Source organism: Pygocentrus nattereri, chromosome 27, assembly GCF_015220715.1.
Source record: "Pygocentrus nattereri isolate fPygNat1 chromosome 27, fPygNat1.pri, whole genome shotgun sequence".
Taxonomy (NCBI): domain Eukaryota; kingdom Metazoa; phylum Chordata; class Actinopteri; order Characiformes; family Serrasalmidae; genus Pygocentrus; species Pygocentrus nattereri.
The window spans coordinates 2,929,893-2,952,471 of record NC_051237.1 but is presented as its reverse complement, the minus strand read 5'-3'; the positions used below and the strand labels follow the sequence as shown (position 1 = coordinate 2,952,471).

Below are 22,579 nucleotides of genomic sequence, written 5' to 3'. Positions count from 1 at the left end.
TTCCCGTGGCCATTTTGTTTACTTTGTTACAAATAAGAAAACATGGTTTCAAGTGCACTTTGGTGTGCAGCCACATTTTCCTTTGTTCTAAAAGTAAGCATACAGCTTTGTTTAAGGTATGTATGTATGTATTTATTTATTTATTTGTTTATTTATTTATTTATTTATTTTTCATCATGACCAGTTCTACCCACTTGCTAAGTCTTTCCCTATCACAAGACAGTACCAAGCTGAGGCTTCTTGTTCCAAGTTGAAGAAATCCAGTCGCTGCGTCAAACTGCTGTTAACGCAACGTCATTGGACAGCTTGGTATGCTTGGAAGACAGCATTATGTAACAATGCCAATTCTGTAACAATGAGAGTGAGGTTATCTGGGACTCTTGACCATGGAAAGCTGTGGCATCGCCAGAGATCGAACTCACAATCTCCCTAGGATATATTCAACACTGAGATGGTTGTGCTGTGGAGCCTCCAGTGTTGTTTAATATATTAAAAACTAAATTTGGCTCACAAGTTTTTACTCTGCTTTTTTTAATTTTCTCTACAGTTAAATGAAGAGCTGTTCGTTTACTCTTACAGACACTTGAATATAAAAATTAATCAGAGTGCACATCCCTTATTTCTGAAAATGTGTCTGTGTGAATGAATTTGGGAATGAATATCTTTTTGAATGCACAATGTGAATTCTGAGCTACTGTGTACCTGAAGTCAGATTCCTTGTATATGCAGACATACTTGGCCAATATTTTTGGCAGTAGTGCTAATGTTTGCGCTTTCAGCTGCAGGACAGCCTTATATTGCAGCTATAAGCTCACACGCTATATCTCTCCCTCAGGTGAACATGCTCATTGGAATAGTGGTCTTCAACAAGCTCATGTCTAGAGATGGAATCTCAGACAAATCCAAAAAGCAGAGAGCCGGGTGAGTAAAGCCACAAAATACTGCATCTATGCTTATGCTATGCTACAGGGTCCTCATCACCTCCCCCTTCCCCCTTCATTTCCTCATGGGTTAGAGATATCCAGTCATCTGTGTAGCAAACTATGCTTTACATCACACATAAAATTCATGTAAACACAAACACAGACTAGTGGCAGGAGGTATTCCAGTATAACAGTTAATACCATTATGTCGTTTTCCGTTAGTATTAATATTACTATTTAAACCTGTTAAACTAGTTAAACCTGAAAAAGTTGAACCAATCCAATAAGACCAAAACAAATAATTATAATAAACTAATAACAATAATAAATAAATAAATAATAAAATAATAAACAATAATTATTATAACACGTCAGTTCACCCTGAGAGAGCATCAAACTCACAACCCTTATGTTAGAAGTCACAAGCGCTACAAGACAAACAAAGAGCAACTCAGGGTCGAAAGAAAGGTGAAACTCAGAAAAGAAACGGAAGGGGCTAAGAGCTGGGAAAACAAACCAGACAGGAACAAATTAAAAAGGGAACAAAGACAGTACCTGGTAACACCCCCCCATCAAACCCTCATGCGTTGCATTGCTAGACTGACATGCTACGCAGCATGCCGCAAAAGGTGATAATGGCTGTTCAAAATAAAAACTTATAAGGATGACCCAAACTGAGGGTTCCCCAAACCGTAACCAAGAAACTACCTTCTTTAATCTCACCCTCACCTCTTCCAAAACACAGAGAGTGAGACACACTTATGTATAAATACTTATGCTAGAGAACAACTTGTGAAAAGCAAAGACTTAAAACTCAAGACAGATACTGAGGTTACTGGCTGAGTCAGAGCAACATGCATGTTGCAGCCTGAACTCAAGACTGGAACTGAGCAGCATGTGGGCACTCTACTTAAAAAGGTGCTCACATGCTGCTCAGTTCCAGTCTTGAGTTCACTACTGATCAGCCATAATTACTCTGTCCTGGCTCTCCGGCCTCTCCTAGTGGCCTGAGGTGGCCTAGCAGATTGCTTGGATATTTATAAATTATAATAGGCTTTTGTTTCTAGCAGTATCTGAGCTCAGGAATAGCTTTCTTTCTAACCTATTTGTAACTAGCAAAAATACTTTTCTAGATAGACAAAACACTTTTTGTAAGTCGCTCTGGATAAGAGCATCTGCTAAATGCTCTAAGTGTAAATGTAATACCAAACCCAATTATTATTACTGTTGTTGTTATTATTATACTGTTATTTTAGTTATTATTATTATTATTATTATCTTCAGTATCTCTACTTTCTGCTTTTTTCTTTATGACACTTAATTCTTATGTATTTTTCTCTCCCACCCCTTGACACAAACATACAGACCCAATCAGACACACTCCTGCTCACTAGAGTTATAAAATGACTTAACACAGAGGTGAATAATAACAGCGTCATTAGTGCACCTGCATCTCTATTGATCTGCTTTGCTTGTTTACCTGGAACTAGTTATCTGAGAGACCCGTCATTCGCTTTCTGTTTCTTCGCTGTGTGGGTGATCGCTACACGTACGCTCACCCCAGTGGGACATCTCATGCAATAAAAAGCTCTTTTCATCATGGCTGGGTTAGAGAAGATGGAGAGCAGAAGCATCCTTTTAACACAGTTAGTAACTTGAGTGAAAAGACATGGAGTATCAACAAAGTTCAGCATTAGCCTCCTCCTCCTACCTCTCAAGATCATAACATATTCTGTTTTATTTTGTGCAATGGAAACCTTGCTGTCTCTTCTTTGATTAACATAATGACGCTGCTGGGAATCCTGAATACGTTCGCAAACACGGTTGAGAACGCTGTGGTCTTTTAGCCAAATGCTCAGGTCTGCATGTCAAAAAGTGGAGCAGTGCATTAATGAGTGATCATTGATCTTGTACTGATAGCAATATGGGTCCAATTATATAGTGCTGCTATTGTAATGCGCTATGCATTCCACTCACAAAAACTGGAGTGGCACTTGTAACAGCAACAAATTAGATTCTCCACTGTGGTTTATATGATACTAACACGATGAAATTGCTCTGTAGAGTTCCATAGACGAGTGGGTAGAAGACAATTGGTCTTACGTATTGAATGAAAAGCTAATCAGAGATGTGAGCTAATCTAATGACTGGATATTTCTAATCCTCCCTCCAGACAACAATCCATGTTGCAATTTCCCCCCCAAAATTGATTTCTATTGTCTTATTCTCTTGTGCTCCTTTAATGGGAATGTGGGGTTGATGCAGTTTGGAAGCTACAATGACTGACTGGGTATTATCTTGGCCAGCACCTTGTATACAGAGTTTCCTTAACAGCTAGTTGCCACACACACACACACACACACACACACAAATACACAGAAGGGCTCTACAATTTGTGGACAAAAAACCCAAATTGTGATTATATTGCTCCATATTGTGGTTGTAATGTGGTTGTTAAGTTAGGGGGGCTGAAATTTTAATCTGTGTGCAGTCTTATGCAAAAGTTTGGACAACCTTGCTCAAATTCCATGTTTAGTTGATTTTCTAAGAGAAAATAAGTTGATTTTCTGTAGTTTATAGGCATGGTTTTAAATTATGCCTTTAAGACACTAACATATAACATGGTATTCATATTCATAATATTAAAATGCCCTGTTACTTTGCTAATTGCCAAAACTGATGTAGCCTTTACAGGGTCTGTAAACGTTCACATGTATCTCCAATGAAGGGTTTGTGTCGTGATGGGTCAGTCCTTAGTGATTTCAATGTTCATTGGTCACTTTCACACTAAATGTAGATGGACATACAAATCCACCAAACACATGGTGAATGGGAGATGATGTGCGTCTCGATTCCTCTTCATAACTTCAGATGTAAGTCACGTATGATCTTGAGTTGAAACGCAACTCCACAGATTCAGGAAGTGTTGCATTTTAGTATCGCAAAATGAACATATACAGAAACATACAGTTTTACTCGCAGACGAGTTTGTGGACCCCAGAGTGTTAATGCACAAATACAGTTTATATGCTGATTTTAGATTATTGGAAAAACAAAAAATGAGGCATGTGTGAAAGCAAATTGAAAAGCAGTTTGACCAGCAGTCGCAAATTTTTGCATATGACTATATGCTGCGTATACACTGATGTCATGCACAATGATTTAACCTTTTTTAATGGTTTTGGGCAAACTTTTTACAAAATGAGTTTCCTAAAGGCATCTTACCACAAAGATGACTCTTACATAGTAGAGCGAACATCACACTGAACGCTCCCTCTACCATGCTTTTGGAAAACTAGGCCCAGATTGTTGGTAACCAGTTCTGTCATAAGCTGAGATCTGGCGTTTGAACGCACCCTAGAAGATGGGAATGGTTTAAAGAACAATTAACGTATTCAAAATGTGTGACATTAGTACATTATTTTACATTAGATTCAAATTTTTAAGTCATGACAACGAGCATCATGTGAGTCGATCAGAGTAAGATGAGCAGCAGTGAGCAGCACTGTTATTAATTACTTTAAAATAATATCAGACTCGGGAAAACATACTTTACATGTACAGAGTATTTATGGGATTACCCACCTTGTTCAAACGGATAGAGGTTGTATTCCAAATGGCCTCAACCAGACTAGTCTATTTCGATTTAGGTGTATACATGGACATATTCTATTCTGATTGGCCTATTAGTTGGACTATAAATGGATTATTGCTGCATGAAAATGTGGCTAACAAACGACATTTTGGATATAAACCTCTAGAAGTTTACAAAGAAACTGCTCAAACAGTAGTGATCTGAAATGCACATGCCCTTTCAAAGAATACCTTACCTAAATGTAAATGACTAAAAGAGTAAATGAATTGGAATAGTCAGTTTAAACTAACCCTATTTTTGACATTTTGTTTTGTAATACAATAAACTTTTTTAAGTATGGCACAAAAGTCCTAATACTTCTTGTGGCCACTATATATACACAAGCACAGGAGCACACAGACTGTACTGACATGTTTATTCAAAGAAGAAAAAAAGGCTTACATTGCCTAATAGTCTACCTTGCACCAGCATGAATTGTAAACGAGTGGTTTGTTTGCTCCTCTGACAAGGCTACAGCATAAACACTGTGGAGGAAAGTAACCTCACTTTACAGCCGTCACTCAACCAGACTGTCTCCCTGCGGAATTACTCGACATTGCAGATGCATGATGCAGGACTAGTTAGTGTGTCTGTTGCAATGTTTCGGGGGGATTTTACTCCACCAAACGTCTGTAAATAATGAATTATTTGAGAGAAGCTCCGGAAAACTCGCTTCTTTTACATCATCTCGTTCCCCATCCTCATTTAGGTCGCCGGAACCCGGCAAAGTCCAGACTAGCACTGCATTTGCAAAATGGGTGATTCTGACGGGTTCATTAAACACTGAAATCCATGACTAATGACCTGAGAGAGAGTCTGACCTGGATGACCTCACGGCACTTTCACTATCAGCACACACACAGAGTAGGGTGGATAGAGAGGAGGTCTGAGTTTATCTTGGTGATCATCTCCTTCAAGTCATTACTCACAGAATCCAAGCAGCCAGATATGTGGCTTATTGCAAAATAAACACATACAGTACTGTGCAAAAAGTCAGACCACTTTTTCATGTATTTAATTTCTGTTCAATACTAACATCGACTACAAGTTATTTTTTGCAGCAAGAAATAAGCAGAAAGCTTCTACTACTAAATATAATATCAATTTGTGGGTCCAGCCTTTACTTTTATTTCAGCTTCCATTCATTTTTGCAGACTTGCTTTCAGTTTTTCAAATAAATCTGCAGGGATATTTTTCCACACCTGCAAAGTTCAGTCTTAGAAGTAGGTTACATTTTCTGCTTTTCCTAATGCAAGTAATGAACACATTCAATAATGTTGAGGTCTGGACTGTTGGGGTGGTCAGCTTGTTGCTAAAATATAATTTCTGTCCAATGTTTAAAATGAATAACTTTAAAGTGGAGTCACTCAATTTTGCACAGTTCTGTATAAATATGCATCATGAGAATTGGGCAGTTTGGGCTCCAAACATGCAATCAGTAATTTTTCAATGTTACTTTTAATTTTGACTGCTGTGTGTTGCATATCACTGTGGTTAGAACAAAACCTCGTATCTCCATTTTTTCCATTTTTCAGTTTTTGGCATAGTGTGAAAATGTCTGTTGCCCTTTACACTGTGTGCAAATTCCACATTGAACTGACCAAAGGAAATGGCCCCAAAACACTTCGAAAAATGTTTGGTTCCATTGACATACATTAAAAATAAAGTAGATTTATTCCTTCTCCTGTAAAGTTGCTGTTTCAGAGATGTGAGGTTTTGTTCTGACAACAGCGATATGTTTTCTTTATGTAAGTACACAAACAAATACACAAACAAACAAAACCACAATACAGATAAACTCACAGCCCAAAGTGGTTGGTCCTTGCAGCTCTCACGTGCTACAAATATATTAATAAGTTATAGTCCAGATCTGCTCTCAGGGCTGGGTTTTTGTTCCTTTTGTGCCTCGTTCCCTGTCTCTGTACTCCTCTACCTCATTCTCTCTATTAGATGTATGTTTACACTGTGCCACTACCATGCACATTAATGAGCTATCATATATTGTCTATGCTACTGCTATTGTCCATTACAGCTATGGTACTTTATCATTGCTTTAATTTCTTTCTTTCTTTTTTTCCTTTCTTTTTTTATTTTACAATGTGTCATTCCCTCTCCTTGTGTCTTTTTGTCTTCGTGCTGTTTTTTCCTTTTCCCCACGTGAACTCGTCCCTTTTACTTTGTGTGTGTATGTATTGGCATACTTTATATGGTGTGAGTGGTCTGTATGAACCCACTCTTTTCCATCTATATGGTCTTGTCATGATGTGTGTCCCTGTCCACAACCCCACTCCCCTCCCCCACCCCTTTGTGCTCCATGTGTGTGTGTGTGTGTGTGTGTGTGTGTGTGTGTGTGTGTGTGTGTGTTGTGTGTGCTGGGTCCTGAAGTCCACCGCTGGAGGCTCGTAGCAGACTGCTCCTCAAATGCTCCAAGTGTGGGGTCATCTCCAGCACCGCTATGTCCAGCTCCACCGCCAGCAGCGCCATGTTAGTCTCATTCCACTCTTTCTCTCTCTCTCTCTCTGTCTTTCTCTCTCTCTCTCTCTCTCTCTCTCTCTCTCTCTCTCTCTCTCTCTTTCTCTCTCTCTCTCTCTCTCTGTCTTTCTCTCTCTCTCTCTCTGTCTTTCTGTCTCTCTCTCTCTCTCTCTCTCTCTCATTGTCTGTCTTTCTTTCCGCTCCCTTCTCTTTCTCATTGTCTACTCTCGTTGTCTGCCTCTCTCTCTTTCTCTCTGTATCATTCTATCACACATCTATCTCTTCTTCTATCTCTTCTTCTTCTCATTTTCTTTCTTTCATTCTTCTTTTCTTTCATTCTTCTTTCAGCTATACTAACACTGCTGACAGTAAGAAACTAGAAATCTTCAAAGAGCTGCTCTCTCTCTCTCTCTCTCTCTCTCTCTCTCTCTCTCACACACACTCACACACTTTTTCTCTGTCTCACACACACACACACACACACACACATGGTCTGAGATGTCTGCTCTTTGAAGAGATAAAGAACCAGAGAGTGGGTGGAAGGTCACCTCTTGTTCTTTTGGGATTTTGAGAAAATTGGACTAATCTGTGGCTGTTTTTTTTTTTTTTTGCCAGCAGAGTCGTGTTATTGAAATAATAATGGAATTACAGATATCTTTCCTCAATCATCTCTGTCTCTTTCTGTCATCTTCTTAATCAAATCTTCATCTTTTGAATGGAAATGTGTGTGTGAGTTGTTGTGTGCGTGTGGTTTGTTCTTCTCTAACAATCTAATGTGGACTATTTAGTTTACGCTACCATACGTCTGTCTATCTGTCTGTCTCTCTCTATCTGTCTGTCTGTTATTTTGTTCTCTCTTTCTCTATCTGCCGTTCTCTCTCTCTTTTCACTTTCATTGGTAATGAACTGAAAGTGGGTTGTCTGTCCCCCGTCAGTTAAGCCCATTTACACTCAGGATATGGACTCAGTGCAGCGTGAACACACTAAATTGGTGTCAGACACCATGGCTAACCAGCATGAACCCAGTCCCCCACCCCTCCCCCCACTCCACCTCCAACTTCCACTGAGACAAACTGAGCGAATCTCTGTCCGACAGCCTTCACTGAGGCTGGACGTTTACCTGTGTGTGTTCCACCTCAAATTGAGGCAGAAATCTACCTTTGAATACTTAATTACATAATAACAGGGATGTTTATTGACCTGCCTGTGCTCTGCCCACAAATGAGTTTTTGCAAGTTGGACAAGCTTTCAAGCTTTACAGAACATTGGCAGAACTCTCATTTGAATGAATGACAAATTGTAGAACACATCTTAGTAGTTGTTGTTAAAATATGCACATGAATTTATTTCTTTTGTGTGGCCACACTGGGATAGATTTTTTTAGGATAGATTTTTAGGATAACCCAAAGCCCCCCCACCCCCCCTCCCCCACCCCAATTTAAAATTGTGTGAATTTTAAACTGGAAATCAGAGATGCGCCAGTATGGAAACTATACAGTTCCCTCTACAAACACTGAAAACCCAAATAAAGATGAGCAAAGCAGGGTGTAAAAACATTCTTTATTGCTTATCCCTTTGATCTTTCAATCAAAACATTAACAAAGATCATTTGTTATCTTGCCCGTTTCCACTATCAGGGCAATAATTATGAATTTTGAAGCAAATGAAAGTTTGAATTTCCTATATTTCTGCATGGAATTGACCTAAACCTGAAAAGTAGAATAAAACTTTTCTGAAACTAGATAAAAAGAACCAAATAAACAAACAAGAGAAAAATAGTAGATCGGGTCACTTATTTATTGAGGAAAATGATCCAATTTTACATATCTGTGAGTGGCAAAAGTATGTGAACCTTTGCTTTCAGTATCTAGTGTGAGCCACTTGTGCAGCAATAACTGCAATTAAACATTTACAGTGACTGTTGATTAGTCCTGCACATGAGTCTTAGCCCACTCCTCCATACAAAACAGCTTCAACTGTGTTATGCTGGTGGGTTTTCCCCCATAAACTGCTTGCTTCAGGTCCTTCCATAAAATTTCTGTAGGTTTAAGGTCAGGACTTTGCAGGCCATTCCAAAACATTAACTTTATTCTCTCGGTTCTCTTGAATTTCTCTTTGTTTGTGGCATGATACACTTCCACAAACACGTGTTGTGAAGACCAGACTGTCATATATCCCTGTTTTTTTTTAATTAAACAGGGTGGTAATCCTGCTAATCCTAAAGGTTCACATAGTTCTGCCACAGATGTGTAATATTAGGTCATTTTTCTCAATAAATAAATGACCAAGCCTCATTTGTTTGTTGTGGGTTCTCATCAACTACTAATAGGACTTGTGTGAAAATCTGATAAAGTTTTTGGTCAAATTTATGCAGAAATATTGAAAACTTTAAAGGGTGCACAAACTTTTTAGTACATTGATCCCATGCATAGTGAGATGGTTTGCATGGCCAAAGACCTCAGATGCAGGACTGCAGATGCAGGGTCAGAATGTCTCTAAAAACTACACTCAGACACTGCCTAGAACCACAATGTTCAGATGCCTACAGTTTGCAAGACGTTACTGGAACATGCAGTGATACCATGTTCTACTCTTAAATGAGACCAGAATATAGGTTTTTGGCAACAAACACCAGAAGTGGGTTAGTGGTAGACATAAAGATAGCCATGCAAGTAAGTATCTCATCCCCCTTGTGCAGCAAGATGGAAGATCTGATACACTGTGTGGCTGTTTTTCTTCCAAAGGCCCTGGACAACTTGTTTGTAAACCTGACCAGGTCAGCCAGGAAGCTTAAACTGGGTCATGGTCTGATTTTTCAGCAAGACAGTGATCCAAAGCACACCTCAAAATCCACACAAAAATGGTTCCCTGACCACAAAATGAAGGCTGGGCCTTGGTCATCTCAGTCCTATGCCCTTAACCTCATAGAAAATCTGTGGGATGACCTAGATGTGTGGACCATTCATGCAGTATGTGGAGAGATTCAGTATAGAGATATCATATCCCTCACCATGAGTTCTCCAGTCTCATTAAGCATTATAGGAGAAGACTCAGAGCTCTTATATTTGCAGAGTGGCTGCACAAAGGAGTAAATGAAAGGGTGCCAACAATTGTGGGCGCATAGACGCATAGATTTGAGAAAAAAAATTATTTGTACCTCAAATAAAAGTTAGATTTTTGTTAATATATTCAGTAACACTTTACTGTAGGGTTCTGTTCGTAAGGCTACATGACACCTATATAAGCTTGTCATGACAAGTGACATAACCCTACACAAATGTTTATAAATGCTTATTACAAGAGGTATCATCTGTCATAAAGGCTACTTAAGACAACTTTGATCAAAATTGGCAAATGTACCCTTTATAGCGAATTACACCTATTGGAATAAGCATTAATGTAGAGTTATGTCAGTTGTCATGACAAGCTTAGGTAGGTGTCATATAGCCTCATGAACAGAACCCTAGAGTAAAATGTTGCTTTATAATTTGAATGAAAGATCAAAAGGATTAGCATAAAAAATATTTTTATAACCTGTTTTGCTCATGTTTATCAGGGGTGCCAACACATTAATAAGATGAAGAATTTAGCACTCCATTAACCTGGATTAGCATTACCAGGAGAATTATTTATGCGGGGGTACAAATGCAATAAAATAAAAAAAATAAATGTATGCATTTTAGCACAATAGAGTAATACATCAAAGAACAGATTGAAGTGTAAGTGTGAAAAGCTGTGATAAGCTTATGTAGGTATATGTAGGTATAGTATACAGTGTACAATGTATAGTGTACAAATGCAGTAAAATGAATAAAATGTTGACATTTTAGCACCATACAGTAAATACATCAAAGAACAGATTGAAATATCAGTGTGAACATCATAGTGTCTAACTTGCATTATGATTCAGTGCCATATACTATACACTGAAGTAGCGTAGTAGGTATATCAGCATCTTATGTGGTCAACAACTGAATGTCAAACAAATAAAGTACAATTTAGTAATATTTCAACATCATTTATTGTCTTTTAAGAGCATGACATGTGAATTTTCTTCCCTCTGACTCATTTTCTTCTCTAACTGTTGTTTCTCGCCTCCTCCCTTCCCTATGTGTGCGTCACTCACTTGAGTCTCAGTGCTCATCATAACGCAAAGATCTGATTGGCTGAGTAGTGTCACAGTTGACATTTACAATGCATGTGATTGGTCTGTGATTTTTCTGGGCTTTTAAAGCCGTAGCATAAAGGCGACGCCGATTAAAATAGGACCACCTCTTCAAAATTAAATAATGCTCCATAGTTTATTGGTTATAGGTCCAGGTCCTCATAGGACAGCATCTGGGTCTGTTCTCGAACCACAGACCGCCTATTAGTGACCTCTGCCATAGAAGCATCATATTAGTTCCTTAATGAACTATTTTGTCACCTTTATTTTTAAGAGTGCTCTAACACACCAACTGGTAACTGATAACTAGCTACTGATTGAGTTGAATCAGGTGTGTTTGAGCAGGGAAACCACCAAACTGTGTTGGACGCTGGCCATCCAGGCCTGTAGGTGTGTACCCTTGCTATACACAGAGCAACAGGTAATGAGAGTTAAACTGAATGTTAATCCAGTGCTCTAGTCATATTTTGCAGATCACCAACTTTATATTATTGACTTTAAATATCCCTGTGGATGAATGTTTACGAATATCAATAAATTGGGTAAAGGAGTGAAAAAGAAAGGCAGTTGTGCTTCATGTTTATGTGAGTGAGTGATGTGTGTGCTTAGTTTTTGTGTTTTTGTGAACATTCACCTCACGATTCATCTCCTCCCAAACCCGTGCTGAATGCTGACGAATATTTGGAGCTAAAATTAGACTGTATCTATTACTGCAGGGGTGTAAATCTGTACCCTCCCACTGATTCAGTTTACTTATGAGTCATTATGAAATGATTCAGTGCATCATGAAATCTCAGATTTCACCACATGTCTTTTTGATTGGATTATTTTTGTATGAGTTAGAATTATTTAGCAACATACACTGAATATAGAAACTATATCTAGTTCCTCCAAACATAGAAAAAAGAAACATTTGAAAAACTGTATATATGAATATAGGCTGATTGCCTGATGACACGTACTTTATTGAATTTTATTAGAATCAACGTTAATCAACGTAATATTCTATAATCAGTCACAATGCTCTTATGCATTTTTACACCCCTCTCTTTAAAACAGTTCCAAACTAATGTTATTTTGCTATGTGCTGATGTGTGGTGAATGAATATGCAGGTGGTCATGCTGTGTGCTATGTGTATACAGGGCATCATTATGGAGCTCGTGTGTGGTGCTCCCCCTGCTGGCGCTCACATGGATGTCAGCAGTGTTAGCGATCACGGACCGCCGCTCCACTCTCTTCCAGGTGCTCTTTGCTGTCTTCGACTCAGTGCAAGGCTTCGTCATCATCACTGTCCACTGTGCCATGCGCCGAGAGGTCAGTGAGCATCTTTCATTATAAATGAACTGCGCAAGCATAACCACGCTGCTATGTTGGTATGGATGATAAGGAGTTGAAGATAAGCTTGTTTTTTTTTTGGATTAATAATTTATGTCATAGTAGTTAGACATGGGATATTAGTGGTCAAACAGTCTCTGGTATCAGATCTTAGAGGTTTGGGTAGATAAGGATGAGAAGAGATGAAAAAGTGTTATAATTTAATGTCTTAGATTTAGAACATACGTAAAGACCAGTGATGAGATTAATTTTGTGAAACACTGCCAGGATCCTCATTAATCACCTATCCCAGATCATATGCTGTCCGTTGTGACTCATACTCTGAGATTTACCTTATCCACCAATTCACAACTCTGGGCATTTTACTCTTTGATTATTACGTTATGAGACATATCATCCTTGAATTTCTGTGTGGAAGTATTGAATCTGTGATTTGGGCCATAAGTGGACTTTTCTTATTAATTATAACCATTGAGAGTTCATTAAGGGCAGATTTGCTGCGGTCGTTTGTAGTCATATGTAGGCTTTTACATATCTGTAACTGAAGCTAATCCTTAAGAAGTGTATTTAGCAGTGAGGATTTGAGCCTACCACTGTAATCCTCTTGTCAGACAGTGCTTTTTTATTTTTATAATTCAGCCGTAATTTTTAAAAAACAATCTACAGAGGAAACAAATAGTCTATTTAATTCCTTAAACCTTAAGGGTTCGTATGTGAATAAACACTTCCATTCCCAAATTCCAGACAAGAGATCATCCTTTCTGTCTGTCTGTCATATGGAAAAGTCTGAGTGTCTATCTGATTTCTTATAGAGATGTTTTAGCATTAATAACTGTGTAATATGGTTGGTATAGTGTAGTGGGTAACACCTCTACCTTCTACGCTGTGGACTAGGGTTCAATCCGCTGCCTGGACAAGCACCTTACACTACACCAATAAGAGTCCTTGGGCAAGACTCCTAATTCTACCTTCGCCTACCTGTGTAAAATGATCAAATTGTAAGTGGCTCTGGATAAGAGCATCAGCCAAATGCCATGAATGTAAATTTAATAAGTCTGGCATTTAAGGGTTTACATTGACTGGCTGATGGATAATTCTACTGTATCAAAGTGCACCAAAACTCTAACGACTGATCCTGAGTATAAATCCATTGTGGCTGGTTTGGAAGCTAAAAATGTGTGTAATATCTCAAATGAAGACCTTTAGTAACCTTCAGAATCACATTCTGTAGCACTGTAGCTGTGTCTTTCAGATCTGGACCTTATAAGTTATTTATTTGGTACATGGGCAAAAGCATGTATGCAAGAAGTGCTACATAGAACCACAGTTAAATGAGCTCTTTAAAGAGCTGCATGTAAGTGGTTTTCCATCATAGAGAAGAGGCATTTTACCACGCATATAACTATTTATACATTCAGGAGTTCTTGTTTCTATATAGAATCACTGCTTTTACTAAAGAACCATTGAAGACCCATTTTTATAAGTGAAGAGCTGCACTAAGATGTCCTGCTTAATAGTGCTTCAATAACTTTAGCCCTCCTGTCTCCTGTCAGTTCCAGCAGAAAGATTTCACATACCTAGATGCTAAAATTCAGGCATCGCATGAGATGAGGAAGAGAATTCTCTGCAGAGAGTTTTCAGAGATGATTATGTTTGTCCCTGCATGGCAGAAAATCATTTTAGGAAATAATAATTTTAGGAAATTGATTATTGATGTTGTTTTCCACTGTAAAATTTCTTTTTCAAGTCAGTTTAGGTTTGTCACACTGATGTCAGGTGTAATTCCACTTTTTTTTTTCCTTTCAGAAGGCTAGGACACCAGCTCGTTCACCTAGTGTAGGGGTTGGCAACTTGCCGCCCCGCAGTCCATGCAGCTCTTATACTGCCCTGTTGTGGCTCCGCAGCAGAATTAGATTTTTATGTAAAAATAAAATAGTCCTCCTTCGCAGTAAAATAAATCTCTGCTGATCGTTCAACACAGTTTTAACAATAAATGGTCTTAAATGCTGGAGTTCACGTATAGCTACTAATTCACCAATTTTAACCCAGAAAGGCTGGTGCGCAGACTGAAGGTCACCAAAGCAACGCAGATAACAGATTCGTCTAACTAGTAAATAACAGAAAGGCAAAGAGAAAGATTTAAGATGAACATCATTAAGGACTAAGCATTTATAAGCACTCCTGATACGTTTAATCCACAATGAGAAACTGTCAAACAGTGCAATTCTCGTTCACCAGCCTCTTGTTTGAATGGTGCTGCAGTTAAGGTGGAATAGGAAAATTAGAACAAGAAGCTGGAAATTGAGAAGCTGATTTCAGTCTTGTAAAAAGCTGAACATTTGAGAGACATTTTACAAGAACCTAATCCATTTTTGCATAAAAGTTTCCTGCTGGAGATGCGAGAAAAGCAGCTATAGTTGAGCCAAAGCTTAAAGCAGAGCAAAAAAATTTGTTTAAATTATATTTTTTAGCCTATACTAGCAAATTAGCACATACTGAGACATATTTACAGCAAGATGGTAAGATGTTATGCCTCGCAAGGCGGTTTCATTTTTGTTAAAAGGACAAAATGGCTTTTCTTAGCATTTGGGTTGCCGATCGCTGACCAAGTATATTCATAAGCCCAGTGCAACCCAGTTGAGACTGTTAACAGTTAACACATGCTCAAAAAGTCAGCTTTTCCAATTCTGTGGCACTTAGAATAAAGCATTCAGCATACATGAAACTCCTGATCTGCTGTTAGTGAATACATGCATTTGCAATCAAATTAGGTGATAATATGTGTGAATACTTGGCATTCAGAAAAACTGAATGTAATAGAATATCAGCAGCAGTTTTAAATGTCCATAAAGCACATTGTAGCTCATCTTAACCACAGAGGGATTATGGGGATTGGTGAATAATAATCATTGCTTCAGATAGTGGGAGCTTTCCTTTATGGTTTTCCCCACATGCCACCATCAGTGTGGCCTTACTCACAATGCACCAGCCTTGGATTCAATTCCTTCGCATGTGTTAAATTGAATTTCACATATCTGGCAAATCACAAAATACAGATTTTGTTGCGAGGGGAAATAGAAGTGCTAAGTTGCGAGGCCTTATATGTTAAATCAATATCAAAAACTGGGGGATTAGAATAAAATAAATCCTGGAATTATTTTAGTAAATATATGAAAATCCCTCCCAAGGATTTGATGTAATCCCTAATAGCTTTAGCATAACAAGAGAATGGAGCGCAGCCTAGCAAGTGCTGCAGACTCACACACAGCCCACCCGGTTTGATGTGTGAATTACACACAGTTAAGTGGCAGAGTCAACAAAGGAGAGGAAGCGATGGCAATTAGCACTGAGGATGACAGAGAGAGGTTGTGAAATGGTGCAGTTTGGAGAGTTAGACAGAGAGAGATGCGCTTTAAAACATGCTGTTGAGTGTTCATCCTACAAGCTTAGAGCTCTGACTCAATAGGCAGTCAGTCATACCAAATGTTAGAGCTGAATCAGAGAATGAGACCACCTTCCTGTGGCTGTGTAGGCAAGTGTTTCCTTCACATACTAATCTGTGGCACGTGTGTGTGTATGTATGTGGTTTTCAGGCTGTAAATTTCTGTCAATGTTGCCGTCAGTGAATAGCACTGCTGCATCACGACACATGCTGAATTAAGTGTGAAAGAACAGATTTCATGAAGGCTGGAGAATGAACGTACATTCACTGTTTACTTACATGTATTTAGACTATGTGAAGGAGGCTGTTCACAGCTAAAAATGTGATATCTTGGCAAATCAAATCATCTTAGTGGGGAAAACGTAGAGTTTTACATAATTCAATCGTTATAATGTCAACAAAATCATTCAGAGTGCTTTGATGTGAAATGCTCTGTTCTAGAGAAATTGTTCACAGTGGTTGGGATGGGAACCATCTGAAGACTTTACTGACTCTAAAAGCTACATCTCATAAAGGTGTTATAAGAAATTGTTATAAATATGCAGCCTAATGCCCCAGACTTTGGTTTATATTAGCTTGGAGATCAAATTTAGGTCTTAAAGTGTATGCAGGCTGTTGCAGGCAAAATAATACTCAAAGGAAACTTTTTGCCTTTATCAGCATTGCATATAAAAACTTACAAGATACATTAGGTTCACTGGTAAATTTGGATAGTCTCAGTTGTAGGCATCACAACCCTTGAGTTTTATAACCATAATGTGGAATTCCACTTTAAATCTAGTCCATATATCTAGTGTTTCTCATTATGAAATTGTTGTAAGAGTATTTAAGATCATGGAGCTTATTTGAAGACATGCTTTAGATGTTTTAAGTAATGTTATCTGGTGAAATGATCTTCAATTGCCAGAAAATTGTCACTTTATTTGGATAATCCCCCAGTATATGATCTATAGATGTTGAAATTAGTAATGCTTTGTATTGTGAAAAGTCAGTTGAGTCTCAGCAGTGTTGGGCTTAGGCTTAGGACCTTTGTGAGGGTTAGGTTTTGTTTTGGGTTGAGGTTAAAATTAGGGTTAGGGAAAGTTAGGTGAATGTACTAGATAATCAGCTTAATGTATGTTAAATGCAATAGAAGCATATATGAATCTTCTACAGTGGGCTAGTCAAATAAAGTGTTACTGAAAATTCTGCTTGTTTTAGAAATTTAACATCACTCATTTTGCCTGCATCAAGAAATAAGCAAAAGTGTCTGTCAACAGAGTAACTGGTAGATAAAATTTCTTAAAACAAGTATAAAATTTGGAAATAAATTCAATCTTCTGGTGATATTTTAACAACAGTCTCATAATGAGAAATATGTGTCAACTCAAAAAGATGCTTTTAATTGTGAAGATGCCATTTTTTGAATTGTGATGAAAAAAGCGGCTGCATTCAAAACCATGTACCAATAAGCTATGCACTCTCTTAAATAATGGTTCTTCAAAGATTCCTCACAAAATGGTTATATGTGGAACTATAAACATGCAAAGAACCATCTGAATGCATCATTGATTCTTTGTATGGTTAAATGGCTGCAGAGTAAGAAAAAAACATTTTAAAAAATGAAGTATTCAGATGTTTTACAGGGATTTACACAGATTTACAAGGTCAATCAAAGGATCATCCATTAGGGTACTCTATTGGAAGGAGGTTGTCCCAAACCCCAGACCCTCAACTCTCAACTTTTTAAATGCTTGTTTTCATGAGTTTATTTTTCCAAAAAAATAAGAAAAAATAGAAATCAAAAAACACTTTCCTACACTTTCACGTCACCACCAAAACACAGTTTTAGTCTTATTTTAGCCATACCCCTGCGTTTTACAGCAGGAAGTGGGACTGTATCCTATGGTGAGTAGTTAGATCCCATTGTTTTAAAGTAAATGTATCCTAAAGTCTGAAAATCAGTGTGAATTAAGAATTGTCACTGTTTCTGCATCTAAAATTGTCATTAGTGGAACAGTCACTACTAAAATGTGTTTTGAGCTTCCGGTTCTTTAGGATGATCCAAGCGATTTTTATAAAGAACCTTTCTAAATGGTTCTATATAGCACCAAGGTTTCTGATGTTGTTCTGCTATGGGTTCTGGTAAGTTATAGACCTTTTTTGTTACTGACCCGTTTTGATAAGACCATGCAAAATAAATAAATAAAAGTACTTATAGCGGTATAATATTTTTGACATGCTATTTACTATGGTATTATGCGGTTTTGGATGCAGCCATTATAAGCTATCGCCAGCTTAAAAAGGATGAAGCTTATTATTTCCTCCACTGACATTTTGCTACACTATCCTTTAAGTGTGTTTGTGTCCAGTCAGCTTCCGAAGGGAAAAAAGACATTTTGTTACTGCACAGACCACAGAAATAGATTTTTATGGAAAAGGCCCAAAATCTTCATGCAAATGAATGGCAACCTGTTACTGGGGTTATGCCATTGTCACTGAAAACTGCTTGTTAGCTCTCGGGGGCATGTCCTTAGTTCTCTCGTTACGTAAGATCTTAAGGGACGTGTAAACACTGACTATGTGAATTGTTTGCCACTCAGGAATATAAACTCATATCAGAGTTTTATTAGAAATCTCATCTGCTTGCCCTCCCTCCATTGCTACACTAACTAGATTAAAGTGATAGATTCTCTCGGGTAAGCCAAGCCTGCCTCTGTCTTAAAGATACTTATGATTATTATTATCTCTATGTTAGCAATCAGCAGAGCTGTGGAAAGCATTGTTTATGCTTTTCTGTCTGCCTCTTATTTCCCTCTGTTTATTTGGGAGCTCCAGTAGCAGAATGTTCAGTTGCAATGTCCTGGTGGACCTATAACAAGGACAGACTAAAATGAATACAGGGTGTAATAAACAATGGATAATGAAAATATTCTGATCAGACATAATTAGCGGATAGTGCCTGGAGAATAGAAAAGGGTTGGTGTCTTGCTTGGAGTACACAAGAAGCAATTATGCTCATGTATCGGTGAGAAAGGCAGTGTAATATTTTACCCCCCTCCCCACTATTTAGGCTTTGTCCTTCTGTTTTTCAGTTGTAGTGTGATTAAATAAGAGTAGTTTAATTGGAAATACATTGTATTCCGCCTGTTTGTGTGTCAAGTCTTGTTAAGACCTAAAAAACCCACCCTGCTCTATTGTACTGACTTGTGTTTGTCAGTCTGCATAATTCTGTGTACAGTCATGGACATGCTGAGAACTGCTTTTAATGTCTTTGCCAGCGAAATCACTCTGGGCAAAAAAAGTTGTTTCTTTGTTCTTTCTCCTCCTGCAATATTTCATATAAAGAAATGTTGAAATACAAACTGTATGTCTTCTTATTAGTGAAATCACATTAGCACATTGAGTTTGTACAAACTCCGTAAGTTCTAGGTATGAAGCCACTTAGCTCTGTGCTGTGGAGCAGTGGAACTGTGTTCTCTGGGGTGATAGAGCTGTGTGGTCCAGAACTAACCATCCCACATCAGTACCTGACCTCAGTAATGCTCTTGAGGCTGAATCTAATCAAATCCTTTCAGCAGTGTTCCAATATCTGGTGTGAAGACTTCCCAGAAGTGTAGAGGCTGTCACTGCAGCAAAGAGGAACAAACTTACTATTAATATCTTTGATTTCAGAGGAAATTTTGGATGAGCTAGTGTCTATAAACGTTGGAACATATAGTGTCTTATTTATTTCTTGAAAACCGGTAACACTTTCTTTTACAGTCACTCAAGTTGTAGGTATCAGTCAAGTAAGAGTGAGATACAAGCTTTAAAGTATTAGTAAATTATTTTGAGAAACATGATTATAGGATCCAAGATAGTTTAACTAAAAGATACTAAATAGTCCAACACATCCTAGATATTAATTAAGTTTGAGGAACAGTTTCAGTACCCAAGAAAACTACAATAATTGCTTTCTTTTAGATCTCAGATTCAGGTTTGTTTATAGACAATCAACATACATATTGCACAAGACTCTGTACAGTCTTTTTAAATCATAAATAGACCCAGTATTTTTTACCCAGAATAATTACACAGTACTGTAGAGTTTGTACCACACAAACGCTCAGTTAATGTCTCAAAGCCATCGGGCATTTCAGTGTAATATAGTTGGACCACCTTGGAACATTTTTAATAATGCTATCCAAAATTATTACCTATCCCTCACACTTACCCATGGGTGGTTTTAAAGGGGTGGCCAGCATGGTTAGGGCCGCTCTGAAATTTGATTGACCACCCCACATGCCACCCTAGAATTCCTGCTATGTCATGGGCTTCCACGGGGGTTTGCGGCTTTAAGAGAAGACAAAACCTCCCCCACTCACACATTCACGTCTCTTCTGTACTGATTTGCCTTAAATTCACCCCATAAAATCCCAGGCTCATTACAAACTAAGGCTTATTGCTTATTATTCAGTAACTACAGGGACTTCAATGCAAACTGGTTATTCTTAGGTTATAGAAGTATGTAATACAACTGTGGGCCCCTGGCCATGTAAGGGGTTAACTTACTGTTCAGAGATCCACCTGTAACACCAGGTCCCCTCTGCCACCATTCACACTTTCTCATTGCAAGTACGTTTCTCTTGTATCCGTGATCGGCAGAAGAACTGTTCAGACTTGCAGTGCACCCCCCACACCGTTCACATGTTCTGGCACCCTGACAAAATTCTGTGCTACCCATGGTAACATTTTCCAGAGCCATCACTGCACTTACCTGGTTAGTACCTAGAATTGAAGGGACTGGAAAAGAAAGTGTTACCTAAAAAACTGTATATCCCATAACTCAAACAAGAGGGCATCTCATTTGCTTTTATTTTGGGAGAAAAATAGCACATTATGCAAAAGACATCATAGATAAGAGGTGATTTAGCTGTCATGTAGTATAGTAATGCATCATCTAGTGTTAGTGTTGTTTGAAGAAGTGTTTTCAAAATGTAGCAGATGAAAGAGAGGAGCATAGTTCCAGTCCACAGTTCGTTGTTAATGCAGGGGGATGTAACTGCTTTGTTGTCTGAATCTGAATTGCAATATTTGGATACATAACTTCTGGATCTATCTCTCTTTCTGTATTTCAGGTGCAGGATGCAGTGCGCTGTCGAATGGGTGGCTGTAAAGATGACAGTGAGAACTCTCCAGACTCCTGCAAGAACGGCCAGGTGCAGATCATGGTGAATAACATCTCATTCCACCTCATCTCACATAGACCTGCAAGAGGACTCCCTCATAGATGTCAACATGCCATGGGCTACTGTAGTCTCCAAAGTGGAAGTATTAGCAAACAGTGTGCACATTTTTTGGCTGTTAAATGTGAAAATGTTAAATGCATATTGACCATATAAAGTCAGTCATTACATCAGTAGAACAAAATTCTACATTATATTTGCTGCATTGATTTTCTTAACTGTTTCCATCAGCCGTCAAATCTGTACCATGTCAAATTGTATATTTGTTATGTAAATGATGGTTGTAATGTGGCTGATAAGTTTTCCTCTCCAATCCCTCCGGTGATTGAAAATGAGACTAGGTTGTATCCACGGCAACCGCAGCAGCCCTCCACAGGGTGTGCAGTCTTGTTTAAAGAGGAAGAAGCACCATGTCAGTCCTCTCCTCTGTCTCCCTCACTGTTCTTCTCTCTTGTCTCTCCTTTCTTCTCTTCTTCTCTCATGACCTCTTTTGAACCTTCTAATAATTCTGTACCTTCTCCTCCTCTCCTCCTTTCTCCTCTCCTTTTATTTTTATCCTCTCCCTCATTTCCCACTGCTCTCTTTTGGTCTCTATGCCTCTTGTCCCCTCTTCTTTGTTCTTTTTGCTTTCCCCTCCTTTCGTCTTGTACATCTTTCTCTTCTTGTCTCTTCTCTGTTCCTTTTCTTTCTCCTCTCTTCTCTTCTGTGTTCATTTTTCCTTTTTTCTTTGTTCTTCTGTTCTCTTCTCCATCCTTCCATGTTCTTGTTCTCTCTTCTCTTCTTTGTTCCTTTTCCCTCTCCTCTCCTCTCTTCTTTGTTCATTTTTCCTTTTTCTCCATCCTTCTATGTTCCTTTTGTCTCTTCTCTTCTCTTCCATGTTCCTTGTCTCCTCTCTTCTCTTTCATGTTCCTTTTGTCTCCTCTCTTCTCTTTCATGTTCCTTTTGTCTCCTCTCTTCTCTTTCATGTTCCTTTTGTCTCTTCTCTTCTCTTTCATGTTCCTTTTTTCTCTTCTCTTCTCTTCCATGTTGCTTTTGTCTCTTCTCTTCCATGTTCCTTTTTTCTCTTCTCTTCTCTTTCATGTTCCTTTTGTCTCATCTCTTCTCTTTCATGTTCCTTTTGTCTCTTCTCTTCTCTTTCATGTTCCTTTTGTCTCCTCTCTTCTCTTTCATGTTCCTTTTGTCTCTTCTCTTCTCTTTCATGTTCCTTTTGTCTCCTCTCTTCTCTTTCATGTTCCTTTTGTCTCTTCTCTTCTCTTTCATGTTCCTTTTGTCTCCTCTCTTCTCTTTCATGTTCCTTTTGTCTCTTCTCTTCTCTTTCATGTTCCTTTTGTCTCCTCTCTTCTCTTTCATGTTCCTTTTGTCTCCTCTCTTCTCTTTCATGTTCCTTTTGTCTCTTCTCT

General features: G+C 38.3%; 1 protein-coding gene across 6 annotated transcripts in view; it reads left to right on the top strand.

Annotated features, from left to right (window-relative positions):
- Positions 1 to 22,579, top strand: part of adgrb2 (adhesion G protein-coupled receptor B2) — a 437,226-nt gene that overhangs the window by 375,558 nt on the left and 39,089 nt on the right. For 4 of the 6 annotated variants that reach the window (XM_037535324.1, XM_037535322.1, XM_037535320.1 and 1 more), the window contains 4 exons: positions 836 to 921; positions 6,943 to 7,041; positions 12,338 to 12,509; positions 21,072 to 21,164. In XM_037535324.1, coding sequence (XP_037391221.1) covers positions 836 to 921; positions 6,943 to 7,041; positions 12,338 to 12,509; positions 21,072 to 21,164 — 450 coding nt within the window. The remainder of the gene's footprint in view (positions 1 to 835; positions 922 to 6,942; positions 7,042 to 12,337; positions 12,510 to 21,071; positions 21,165 to 22,579) is intronic. The other 2 variants (XM_037535323.1, XM_037535321.1) reach the window with 1 other exon arrangement.